The sequence below is a fragment of the Physella acuta genome, unplaced genomic scaffold (genome assembly GCF_028476545.2).
Source record: "Physella acuta isolate Inbredline_101_S28 unplaced genomic scaffold, ASM2847654v3 ptg001016l, whole genome shotgun sequence".
Lineage (NCBI taxonomy): Eukaryota > Metazoa > Mollusca > Gastropoda > Physidae > Physella > Physella acuta.
In genome coordinates, this window is record NW_026732533.1 from 322,580 (window position 1) to 336,228 (window position 13,649).

The 13,649-nt window shown below is 43.5% G+C and overlaps 1 protein-coding gene across 1 annotated transcript in view; it reads right to left on the bottom strand.

Annotated features, from left to right (window-relative positions):
- Positions 1 to 413: 413 nt before the first annotated feature.
- The window catches only part of LOC131954617 (G-protein coupled receptor GRL101-like), a 164,737-nt gene continuing 151,501 nt past the window's right edge, over positions 414 to 13,649 (bottom strand). Inside the window, exons 17-29 of the mRNA XM_059318394.1 lie at positions 12,308 to 12,379; positions 10,284 to 10,355; positions 9,735 to 9,806; positions 8,316 to 8,387; positions 7,903 to 7,974; positions 7,655 to 7,726; positions 6,779 to 6,977; positions 5,439 to 5,613; positions 3,832 to 4,004; positions 3,451 to 3,622; positions 2,812 to 2,948; positions 2,307 to 2,475; positions 414 to 835 (exon numbers count right to left, since the gene is read on the bottom strand). Of these exons, the coding sequence (XP_059174377.1) occupies positions 711 to 835; positions 2,307 to 2,475; positions 2,812 to 2,948; positions 3,451 to 3,622; positions 3,832 to 4,004; positions 5,439 to 5,613; positions 6,779 to 6,977; positions 7,655 to 7,726; positions 7,903 to 7,974; positions 8,316 to 8,387; positions 9,735 to 9,806; positions 10,284 to 10,355; positions 12,308 to 12,379 (1,582 nt within the window). The 3' untranslated portion in view covers positions 414 to 710. The remainder of the gene's footprint in view (positions 836 to 2,306; positions 2,476 to 2,811; positions 2,949 to 3,450; positions 3,623 to 3,831; positions 4,005 to 5,438; positions 5,614 to 6,778; positions 6,978 to 7,654; positions 7,727 to 7,902; positions 7,975 to 8,315; positions 8,388 to 9,734; positions 9,807 to 10,283; positions 10,356 to 12,307; positions 12,380 to 13,649) is intronic.

Here is a 13,649-nt window from a genome sequence, read left to right on the forward strand (position 1 = left end):
ATTCAACAACCTCCTCCCATTCAACAACCTCCTCCCATTCAACAACCTCCTCACATTCAACCATCAACAACCTCCTCCCATTCAACAACCTCCTCCCATTCAACAACCTCCTCCCATTCAACCATCAACAGCCTCCTCCCATTCAACAACCCCCTCCCATTCAACAACCTCCTCACATTAACCATCAACAACCTCCTCCCATTCAACAACCTCCTCCCATTCAACAACCTCCTCCCATTCAACAACCTCCTCCCATTCAACAACCTCCTCCCATTCAACAACCTCCTCCCATTCAACAACCTCCTCCCATTCAACAACCTCCTTCCATTCAACAACCTCCTCCCATTCAACCATCAACAACCTCCTCCCATTCAACAACCTCCTCCCATTCAACCATCAACAACCTCCTCCGATTCAACAACCTCCTCCGATTCAACCATCAACAACCTCCTCCCATTCAACCATCAACAACTTCCTCCCATTCAACCATCAAAAACCTCCCATTCAACAACCTCCTCCCATTCAACAACCTCCTCCCATTCAAAATTGTGTTATCAGACCACACTACAGTTATCCCCCAGTGTCTTTGACTTGTTTTATTTAACATTATTTACATCACTCTTGCTCGTGAATGGCTTTCATCGATTGGATTCTGTGTTGAGTTCATGGATGGCCAGCTGATGGCGACTTGCCAGTTCTACTGACCCGGGTTAAAGGTCGTTGGAATATTGAGCAGAGTTGCCAGGTAAAGAGGTGCGCAACATCTTCATCCGTACAGACTCCGCCCCCCTGTTGGGTGACTTCCGCTCCGTGTACGAGTTGATGGTCCGATCGTCTGAAAGAAAAAACACATTAGAGGTTTTTATCTGTTTGACAGAACCTAGCGCAATTGTAATGTTTGCGCATTTGGTTTTTTAGCGCAGGTTACTTGGTCGTTACATTTTTACTTTCTCGTATACGAAGTATAGAGGGAGTATTGTAATCGTGCAAAATAAAAAAAAATCTAGATTTTTGCAAATCACGACGTTTTATACCTCCCTGAGACGGAAAAACATATTTTTGCAATCTTGTCCGTATGTCTGTGTGTGTGTTTGTTTGTGTGAGTGTGTGTGTGTGTGTATGTGTCTGTGAACACGATAACTTGAGTACCGTTACAGCGAGGTTGATAATATTTCATATATAAGTATTATATCAAATGTGTTGTTCTGAATCAACTTTTCAGCGATTTCTGTATACAAGAAAGTAAAATATTGTCTAAATCCTGAGTTGCCAACCCCCGTAGTGTTATATAAGAATATTCGAGAAAGTTTAGGGGAGATCACTTCCGGTTTATTTTCTATTGCGCTCATTTTTTCCTCGTATACAGAGTATAGAGAAAATATTTATACTTTTTTTTTCAATCCTGTCCGTCTAAGGTTGTGTGTGTGTGTGTGTGTGTGTGTGTGTGTGTGTGTGTGTGTGTGTGAGTTTGTTTGTGTATGTTGACCAAGTTGGTAGGAGGTGATTGATTGACCAAGTTGGTGGGACGTGTTTGATTGGTTGACCAAGTTGGTAGGACGTGTTTGATTGGTTGACCAAGTTGGTAGGACGTGTTTGATTGGTTGACCAAGTTGGTAGGACGTGTTTGATTGGTTGACCAAGTTGGTAGGAGGTGTTTGATTGGTTGACCAAGTTGGTTGGTAGGAGGTGTTTGATTGGTTGATCAAGTTGGTTGGTAGGAGGTGTTTGATTGGTTGACCAAGTTGGTAGGAGGTATTTGATTGGTTGACCAAGTTGGTAGGTGGTGTTTGATTGGTTGACCAAGTTGGTATGAGGTGTTTGATTGGTTGACCAAGTTGGTAGGAGGTGTTTGATTGGTTGATCAAGTTGGTAGGAGGTGTTTGATTGGTTGACCAAGTTGGTAGGACGTGTTTGATTGGTTGACCAAGTTGGTAGGACGTGTTTGATTGGTTGACCAAGTTGGTAGGACGTGTTTGATTGGTTGACCAAGTTGGTAGGAGGTGTTTGATTGGTTGATCAAGTTGGTAGGAGGTGTTTGATTGGTTGACCAAGTTGGTAGGAGGTGTTTGATTGGTTGATCAAGTTGTAGGACGTGTTTGATTGGTTGATCAAGTTGGTAGGAGGTGTTTGATTGGTTGATCAAGTTGTAGGACGTGTTTGATTGGTTGACCAAGTTGGTAGGACGTGTTTGATTGGTTGACCAAGTTGGTAGGACGTGTTTGATTGGTTGATCAAGTTGTAGGACGTGTTTGATTGGTTGACAAGGTTTTCAGGTGTTTGACCAGCAAGCATTGTTTTCTACTCACCCACAAAGCTGTGCTTGGTTTCCTGTGACGTAGAAGACATGAACGACTTCCGGAAACGACACGCTCTGTTGCGCACGTTGCCGACAAACGGTGCCGTGGACAAGGTGTAGAGGACCGGGTTGACGGCAGAGTTCAGCGGCAAGATAAAGACGGCAATCCAGGCGTACACCTGGGGGACAAATGGAGGTAGGGACATTATGGGACAAATGGAGGTAGGGACATTATGAGCACAAATGGAGGTAGGGACATTATGAGCACAAATGGAGGTAGGGACATTAATGGGGACAAATGGAGGGCTGGGACATTATGGGGGACAAATGGAGTAGAGACATTATGAGGTCAAATGGAGGGTTGGGGAAGCATGGGAGAAATTATATGACGGATGAAGTACACCGGTTTTTTTTTTTGCGGTCAGTACTTACGTCATTGGTGGCGTTTGACACGAGACTTACGTCATTGATGGCGTTTGACGCGAGACTTACGTCATTAATGACGCGAAACTTACGTCATTGGTGGCGTTGATCCCAGCCAGGGAGACGAAGCCCAGGAAGATGATGGGCACCCAACAGGCGAAGTCCGTCATAACAATCAGCGTCATCCGCTTGGCCATGGCCGTGTCACTCTTGGTCTCAGGGGTCCTCACTGGGGGGAGAGGAGTGACGTCATAGTGGTGTGTGTAGGGGGGGGGGGCTAGGGGAACATCAAGTAACATGACAACATAGTGTTGTGGGGGGTAGGGTAGAAAAGTAAATTGACGTCATATGGTTGTGGGGAGATGGAAATAGGGGGCGGAGACTAGTGGCATGACGTCATAATATTGTGGGGAAAGGGGAGGATAACGGTGGAGGGGGAGGGGGGAAACGAATAACGTGACGTCATAGTATTGTGGAGACGGGGACATGGGAGACGTTATTGCTATATGGGTATAAAGCGTTATTCCATTTCTTGCCAAACTTGGGGGGGGGGGGGGGGGGTGGGGGGGGGTGGGGAGTAATGCGTTGTGGGTGGAGTGTGGAGGGGGGGGGCGACGGTGGGTGTCTAGTAGTGGAATTGCTCTTGGCTGAACTAAAATGTTGTTCACAGGGCGGTTCACATGGAGGTTCATAGGGTGGTTCACAACGTCAAGCCTGGCACTGCTAGTTACCTGCAGACCTGGTTTCCCTGGCAACCAGAAACATCCAGGTGTAGGACAAGGCGATGATGATGAAGGAAATGAAGTTGAGGACCAGGAACACGGCCACCGAGTACTGCCAGCCCGGGGGGTGGTCGGGGGTCACGTGCAGGGCCAGACACACCCCTGACCGGCTGTAGAAGTTCTGTGGAGACAAGGGGTGGGTGGGGGGGGGTGAGACTCGGTAACATTGGGGTCGAGAATATGTAGAGATAGAGGTGGGGGATGGGAGAGGGTATGGTGAGATCGGATGTTGTGATAAAAATAGTGTATCTACTTTGGAGAAGTAGTTGGTATTGACATTAATTAAGCAGCACAGATGAGATATTAATTAAAATGTAATTAGCGACTTACGCTGAAATAGGGGATATCCATAAGGGGGACAACCGAGATAAAAAACACAAGCACCCAGACAAAGACCATCGTGCAGGTTGCGTCCCTTACACTGAGTCGCATCATTCGTAAGGGGAAGATAATGCAGATCAAACGATCAAGGGTGATAATCGTCAGAGTTAGGACCGATAACTCTGAAAAGTTAAAAAAAAAAAAGAATTAAAAATGCCTCTGTATTTAAACAAAATTAAATTTTAAAAATGTAACTTCTGTACTGATATACACTGTACATATATAAAAAAATACATAAAAAATTATTTAATGTGCAGCCGTTCAGAAACTCACCATCTACCCAATAAGCAAACATACCACTCACCAGTTACCCACGATACAACCTACTTAAATAGCTACAAACAGACCAGCCGAAAAACCTACAGGCTAAACCAAACTCCCCCCCCCCACATAACGGCCCACACACAGACACAGAAACACAGACACAACATCCACTTATCCCAACAACTTATTAAACAACCCATAAAACAACCCATCCAACTATATACCTAACAAACCACCCAACACCCAATTTAACAACCCACCCAACAACCCACCCAACAACTTATTAAACAACCCATAAAACAACCCATCCAACTATATACCCAACAAACCACCCAACAACCAATTTAACAACCCACCCAACAACCCACCCAACAACTTATTAAACAACCCATAAAACAACCCATCCAACTATATACCCAACAAACCACCCAACAACCAATTTAACAACCCACCCAACAACCCACACAACAACCCACACAACAACCCTCTCACCCCGTGAGTTACCTGAAGAAAAGGTGGATATGAACCACGCCAACTGGCGCTACCCCTCCACCACCCCACCCCGTGAGTTACCTGAAGAAAAGGTGGATATGAACCACACCAACTGGCGCTACCCCTCCACCACTCCCACCCCGTGAGTTACCTGAAGAAAAGGTGGATATGAACCACGCCAACTGGCGCTACCCCTCCACCACCCCACCCCGTGAGTTACCTGAAGAAAAGGTGGATATGAACCACGCCAACTGGCGCTACCCCTCCACCACTCCCACCCCGTGAGTTACCTGAAGAAAAGGTGGATATGAACCACGCCAACTGGCGCTACCCCTCCACCACTCCCACCCCGTGAGTTACCTGAAGAAAAGGTGGATATGAACCACGCCAACTGGCGCTACCCCTCCACCACTCCCACCCCGTGAGTTACCTGAAGAAAAGGTGGATATGAACCACGCCAACTGGCGCTACCCCTCCACCACTCCCACCCCGTGAGTTACCTGAAGAAAAGGTGGATATGAAGCCCGCCAACTGGCACATGGCGCTACCCCTCCACCACCCCCACCCCGTGAGTTACCTGAAGAAAAGGTGGATATGAAGCCCGCCAACTGGCACATGGCGCTACCCCTCCACCACCCCCACCCCGTGAGTTACCTGAAGAAAAGGTGGATATGAACCCCGCACATGGCGCTACCCCTCCACCACCCCCACCCCGTGAGTTACCTGAAGAAAAGGTGGATATGAACCCTGCCAACTGGCACATGGCGCTACCCCTCCACCACCCCCACCCCGTGAGTTACCTGAAGAAAAGGTGGATATGAACCCTGCCAACTGGCACATGGCGCTACCCCTCCACCACTCGTCGTGTGTGACGTAGACGCCCCTGTAGAAAGAGTCCGCCACTGCTATGATCATCAGGTAGATACCCATAAGTAGGTCACCGATGGCCAGGTTCGTGATCAGGATAGAGTGGACCTGGGATAGACAGGGCATATGACAGTTGGGTGTACAAGGCATATGGGCAGTTAGGGCACTTGGGTGTACAGGGCATATGGGCACTTGGGTGCATATGGCATAAAGAAAGTTATGGCACTTATGTGCACAGGGCATAAGACAATTAGGGCTCTTGTGCGTAAAGGGTATATAGGCAGTTAGGGCACTTAGGTGTACGAGCATAAGGGGTGTTAGGGCACTTATGTGTAAAGGGCATAAGGGCAGTAAGGGCACTTATATATATATAGGGCATACGGGCATTTAGGTGTACGTGCATAAGGGCAGTTAGGGCACTTGGGAGTACATGGCATAAGGGGAATCAGAGCACTTATGTATGCAGGGCATAAGGGCAGTTAGGGCACTTGGGTGTACAGGCACAAGGACAGTTAGGGCACTTAGGTGTATGAGCATAAGGGCAGTAAGGGCACTTATGTATATAGGGCATAACGGCATTTAGGTGTACGGGCACTTGGGTGTACATGGCATAAGGGGAATTAGGGCACTTATGTATGCAAGGCATAAGGGCAGTTAGGGCACTTGGGTGTACATGGCATAAGGGCAGTTAGGGCACTTGGGTGTACATGGCATAAGGGCAGTTAGGGCACTTGGGTGTACAGGGCATAAGGGGAGTTAGGGCACTTAGGTTTACGGGTATAAGGGCAGTTAGGGCACAGGTGTACATGGCATAATGGCAGTTAGGGCATTTGGGTGTACAGGGCATAAGGGGAGTTAGGGCACTTAGGTTTACGGGTATAAGGGCAGTTAGGGCACTTAGGTGTACATGGCATAATGGCAGTTAGGGCACTTGGGTGTACAGGGCATAAGGGCAGTTAGGGCACTTATGTATACAGGCCATAAGGGCAGTTAGGGCACTTATGTATACAGGTCATAAGGGCAGTTAGGGCACTTATGTATACAGGGCATAAGAGCAGTTAGGGCACTTATGTATACAGGCCATAAGGGCAGTTAGGGCACTTATGTATACAGGCCATAAGGGCAGTTAGGGCACTTATGTATACAGGGCATACGTGCAGTTACTTGGGTGTACATGGCATAAGGGCAGTTAGTAAGTAGAGTTCAAATGTCCTAAACTCTTCCTATGGACTGGACATGGACACAGACCGAGAGCGGCCTAGTCACGTGATACCTTTCTGCCCCTCATGTCTCTGGCCCGCCACACGATGACCACGACGTTGCCGAAGAAGGCCACAGAGCCCAGCACCCAGATGGAGATCCGCAGCACGTAGTTGGCCATCAGGTCGCCGCAGGAGGAGAACTCGTCCGGCTCCGGCAAGCACCGGCTGACGGACTTGGCCATACAGCAGAACTTGAACTTGTCCGTCAGGCTGGCAAAGGGGGGTAGTTTAGGGGAGGTAAGTTGTAGGTGAATTGTTTTTAATGGGAGGTAAGCTGTTCGTGTACGGGGAGGTAAGTCATTGGCGTAATGGGAGTTTGTTGGTTTAAGGGGATGTAAGTTGTCGATGTAAGGGGAGGTAATTTATCGGCAAGGGGATGTAAGTTGTCGGTTTAAGGGGAAGTAATTTTTAAGTGTCAGATGATGTAATTTGTCGAGTAATATGTCGGTGTAAGGGGATATAAGTTGTCCATGTAAGGGGAGGTAATTTGTCGGTGTAAGGGGATGTAAGTTTTCGATGTAAGGGGAGGTAATTTGTCGATGTAAGGGGAGGCAGTGTGTTGGTTTCAAGTGGGGTAATCTGTTAGTATAAGGGCTGGTAAGATGTTGGTGTAAGGTGGTGGTGGGGTTAGCTTCCTAGTGCATCTACGTTGATAGTTATAATACAAGTTGAAATTTATTTCCCTCTATTTCCAAACCACGTTTTAGATTTTAAATGTACGCTAAAGAATCACTAATGCTGTTGGTCAAATTCTACACAGTAGTAATACGAATACATTTAAAAAAAGAATTTCGATAGACATGAAACTTTAATTGACACGCTGATCTTTAAAATAAAACGTCCATCGGAAAATTCAATTGGTCTAAAAATAGACTGCTTGTACTTACAGGTGCTCCAGATGTGGCAGACCGTAAAACACGCGCCAACCAATCGTGTGGATTCTATTTTTAGACAAATCCCTATAGGAAAAGTAATTTAATTAAAAATTTGGGTTTAAAAAAACTTATTTTGGAACATGCGAACTTTTAATTGAAATGTAAACTTTTCTAATTTTTGGATTTTGACAAAACATAATGTTGAACAAATTGCTACCTACCCACGATAAAAACAGCTAACATTTTGATAAACTACTTACAGTGTTAACAAGTTGTTCAGCGTGACGAAGGCGCCATCTTGGATCTCCACAATCCTATTGGCACTCAAATTTCTGAGGAATTTTTTTTTCATCAAATTTAAATCTTTATATCTCAAAGTTTATTGTGTATTTAAAATTGTATTTGGTATTTTGTAGTTTAAGAGACAATTTTAAAAATTGTCTGTTTTCTTAAACAGTGTGTGAGTGTGTTTGCGTGTACGTGTGTTTATGCTTGTGCGTGAGTGATTTTGTACATGTGTGGGTGTGTAGTGTATGTATGTGTACGTGTGAATATGTGTATATGTGTGTATGTGTTCGGGTCTGAATGTCTATTTGTGTATATATGTGTTTATGAGTACATGTATATATGTGTATGTATGTCTGCGAGTCATCTACTGCCAGGCGTTACTCACAGAAGTCGCAGAGAGTGAAGTCCAGTAAACAAATTTGGGCCGATTCTGGTCAAGTTCTGGTAGCTTAGGTCACTGGAATAAAACAAATCATGTAGCAATCATCTGCTAAATCAAACATCACACAAACACCTGCTAAATAAAAAATTACTCACAAACGCCTGCTAAATCAAACACAGTAGCGTAGCGAGGGGGGGGCGGGGGGGGGGGGACATATGTCCCCGGGCGCCGAGCTCAGGAGGCGCCAAAATGGGTTGGAAAAATAAATTGAAAGGTTGAGGGGGGTGCAAATTGAAAGTTTGAGGGGGGGGGGGGTGCAAATCAAAATCTCGAGGGGGGGCTGCAAATCGAAAGTTTGAGGGGGGGGGGGGTACAAATCGAAATCTCGAGGGGGGGGGGTGCAAATCGAAAAGTTTGTCCCCGGGCGCCGGGAAGGGTCGCTACGCCTCTGATCAAACACCACTCACGTTAAACACTTTCTACCTTAACACACACGTTATACACGTGTACTGAATGAATACCAAATATGGTTTCAACCTTTTAGCTATTAACCCCACCATAGATTTATTCAGCCACCATACCCTGGCTTCAGCCATACTAGTGATGTTGTCGAGGAAAATAAGTGTAGCCTAGAAAACATCCTTTCTTTTGTTGTTGAACAATCACCTTATGAGGCTTAAGATTTGTTTTAATATTTCTAAAGTTATTAGGGCTTGTAAGTAGGTCAATAACTTCTTGTTTTCGTACTTGCCAGCTAGTATTTTTATAAAAACCAAATGTGAATATTTTTTTAAATAGTATAAAAATAGCTAAATTTTTTTACTTCCGATATTATTAGTTAATCTAACATCGTAAACGCTGATAATAATGACTAAAAGATGTAGGCTAGCTTAAAGAAACATATAGCCTATGTTAAATTTTGATTTTTCTGTAAAATAGCGTACATTCTGTTATCATGTATTTAGGTTATCCTAAATGTTGTTACAATTGAATATAATATTATTAATAGACTTGACTATTAATTTGTTTCTATTATTATAAATTTTTTAAAAAGTGTTGCATTTTGTGTACTCTTGATATCTCAATATCTCAAGGGCGAAGCCTAAAAACAAATAACCGCCTTGAATTTTGTTTTTATAGGTGTCATGTTCACAACAATTAATTTTAGCTTGAAAATGTATATTTCTCCCTGGCCAACCAGAATTCTAATTTTAAGCGAGAGAGACCGAGACTTACAAGCCCCATTGGGGTTAGTCTGATGTCTAAACGTACTTTCACTGTAACGGGGTTTACGTTTGAAAACATTCGGCGCTGATCATATCGCCAATGAAAAAATTAACCAGACAATTACCACACTACTGCAGAAAAACTGTCTCAACCTACTGCCTTAAACCTACTTAAACCTACTAAACACAAACTTACAGAACTGTCAGTTTTTTCATGTAAATAAAGGAGGTCTCGTCGATGTGGCGTATCTGGTTGCCATGGAGATATCTGAAATTCAGGAACAAGTTAGAGCCCTTGTGGTTGGTATATTTTTCAAATTAAAATGTGTGGGATCATATAATCTGTGGGGTCATATACGGGGTCATATGTGGGGTAATATACGTGGTCATTTATGGGGTCATTTATAGGGTATTTATGGGGTCATTTATGGGGTCATATATGAGGTCATAAAGTAAATCTTAGCTGCTATTATTGACACAAGATTGTACATACATACACACATACCCGTAAAAATATGTATATTAACAACCCCACTCACACGCAATTTCATACACGCTTACACACACTTGCACACATACACACTCGCACACCGTTACACACTTACAAACACATTACATACACTCTAGCCCTTACGCTCACTCACTGACACAAACTCTCACACATATCGACACACACACACACACACACACTGCCAAACACACTAACACTGACCCACACACCCACACACCCACACATACAACTCACAGTTGAGAGACAGATACCAGGCCTGTAAAGGACGTGTTCCAGATCTCGGTGATGACGTTGTTTGCCAGATTTCTGTACAAGTCAAGTTTAAAAAAAAAATTATGTCAAAATTATTTGTTTATATTGTAAGTACGTTTTATTTACCGTTGATTCATTCATGTAACCAATATTTGACGAGTTATTCGACGCAACACAAAAACATATGGTGTATGTGTTTGATGTTAACGCACACACCCAAGACATGTAATGTGAAGGGACACAACCAAGACTTAAGTCATAAATTTAATGTTAGGGACACAACCAAGACTTAAGTCATAAATTTAATGTGAAGGAACACAACCAAGACTTAAGTCATAAATTTAATGTTAGGGACACAACCAAGACTTAAGTCATAAATTTAATGTTAGGGACACAACCAAGACTTAAGTCATAAATATAATGTTAGGGGCACAACCAAGACTTAAGTCATAAATTTAATGTTAGGGACACAACCAAGACTTAAGTCATAAATTTAATGTTAGGGACACAACCAAGACTTAAGTCATAAATTTAATGTTAGGGACACAACCAAGACTTAAGTCATAAATTTAATGTGAAGGGACACAACCAAGACTTAAGTCATAAATTTAATGTTAGGGCACAACCAAGACTTAAGTCATAAATTTAATGTTAGGGGCACAACCAAGACTTAAGTCATAAATTTAATGTTAGGGACACAACCAAGACTTAAGTCATAAATTTAATGTTAGGGACACAACCAAGACTTAAGTCATAAATTTAATGTGAAGGGACACAACCAAGACTTAAGTCATAAATTTAATGTTAGGGACACAACCAAGACTTAAGTCATAAATTTAATGTGAAGGGACACAACCAAGACTTAAGTCATAAATTTAATGTGAAGGGACACAACCAAGACTTAAGTCATAAATTTAATGTTAGGGACACAACCAAGACTTAAGTCATAAATTTAATGTTAGGGACACAACCAAGACTTAAGTCATAAATTTAATGTTAGGGACACAACCAAGACTTAAGTCATAAATTTAATGTTCGGGACACAACCAAGACTTAAGTCATAAATTTAATGTTAGGGGCACAACCAAGACTTAAGTCATAAATTTAATGTGAAGGAACACAACCAAGACTTAAGTCATAAATTTAATGTTAGGGACACAACCAAGACTTAAGTCATAAATTTAATGTTAGGGACACAACCAAGACTTAAGTCATAAATATAATGTTAGGGGCACAACCAAGACTTAAGTCATAAATTTAATGTTAGGGACACAACCAAGACTTAAGTCATAAATTTAATGTTAGGGACACAACCAAGACTTAAGTCATAAATTTAATGTTAGGGACACAACCAAGACTTAAGTCATAAATTTAATGTGAAGGGACACAACCAAGACTTAAGTCATAAATTTAATGTTAGGGCACAACCAAGACTTAAGTCATAAATTTAATGTTAGGGGCACAACCAAGACTTAAGTCATAAATTTAATGTTAGGGACACAACCAAGACTTAAGTCATAAATTTAATGTTAGGGACACAACCAAGACTTAAGTCATAAATTTAATGTGAAGGGACACAACCAAGACTTAAGTCATAAATTTAATGTTAGGGACACAACCAAGACTTAAGTCATAAATTTAATGTGAAGGGACACAACCAAGACTTAAGTCATAAATTTAATGTGAAGGGACACAACCAAGACTTAAGTCATAAATTTAATGTTAGGGACACAACCAAGACAAGTCATAAATTTAATGTTAGGGACACAACCAAGACTTAAGTCATAAATTTAATGTTAGTGGCACAACCCAAACACAGAAGCCATGTACTTTTTTTTATTTTAAAAGGGCTTAACCAAACGACACAAATCTAGTATTATTTTGTGAATGTACAGAACCCACACAAAAAATTCACGAAACAACAGTTACATATTTATGGCAAAGGGAGACAACCAAGAAATAAAAGTTAGGGACTTAAGTTAAAGGGACCTAACCTAGGTACTTACAGATTCTGAAGTCTCCACATCTCGGCGAAAATGTTGTGAGGGATGCGAGAAATCTCGTTGTTACTCAGGTCCCTGCGGTTAAGACCAGAGAGTAAAGTTATGCGAATGGGATGTGTATGTAGACGTGTATTGTTATGTTTATAGGGAGCCTTACAGAAGAGCTGTAGAGAGCTGTAGAGAGAGAGAGATGTAGAGAGAGAAAGCTGTAGAGAGCTATAGAGAGAGGCATGTAGAGAGATGTAGAGAGCTATGGAGAGAGAGCTGTAGAGAGAGAGAGAGTTGTAGAGAGCCGTAGAGAGCCGTAGAGAGCTGTAGAGAAAATGCTGTAGAGAGTGGTAGAGAGCTGTAGAGAGCTGTAGAGAGAGCCATAGAGAGCCGTAGAGAGCCAAAGAGAGCTGCAGAGAGCTGTAGAGAGAGCTGTAGAGAGCCGTAGAGAGCCGTAGATGCCGTAGAGAGCTGTAGAGAGCCGTAGAGAGCTGTAGAGAGCCGTAGAGAGCCGTAGAGAGCTGTAGAGAGAGCCATAGAGAGCCGTAGAGAGCCAAAGAGAGCTGCAGAGAGCTGTAGAGAGAGCTGTAGAGAGAGCCGTAGAGAGAGAGCTGTAGAGAGAGCTGTAGAGAGAGCTGTAGAGAGAGAGAGAGCTGTAGAGAGAGCTGTAGAGAGAGAGAGAGCTGTAGAGAGAGCTGTAGAGAGAGAGAGAGCTGTAGAGAGAGAGAGAGAGCTGTAGAGAGAGAGAGCTGTAGAGAGAGAGCTGTAGAGAGAGCTGTAGAGAGAGCTGTAGAGAGAGCTGTAGAGAGAGCTGTAGAGAGAGCTGTAGAGAGAGAGAGAGAGAGCTGTAGAGAGAGAGAGCTGTAGAGAGAGCTGTAGAGAGAGAGAGAGAGCTGTAGAGAGAGCTGTAGAGAGAGCTGTAGAGAGAGCTGTAGAGAGAGCTGTAGAGAGAGAGAGAGCTGTAGAGCGAGAGAGAGCTGTAGACAGCTATAGAGAGAGAGAGCTGTAGAGAGCTGTAGAGAGCCGTAGACAGCTATAAAGAGAGAGAGAGAGCTGTATAGAGATGAAGAGAGAGAGAGAGCTGTAGAGAGAGAGCTGTAGAGAGAGCTGTAGAGAGAGCCGTAGAGAGAGAGAGCTGTAGAGAGAGAGCTGTAGAGAGAGCTGTAGAGAGAGCTGTAGAGAGAGCTGTAGAGAGCCGTAGACAGCTATAAAGAGAGAGAGAGAGAGCTGTATAGAGATGAAGAGAGAGAGAGAGATTTGTAGACATAGTAGTAGAGATCTGTAGAGAGAGCTGTAGAGAGCTGTAGAGAGCCGTAGAGAGCCGTAGAGAGCTGTAGAGAGCTGTAGAGAGCGTAGA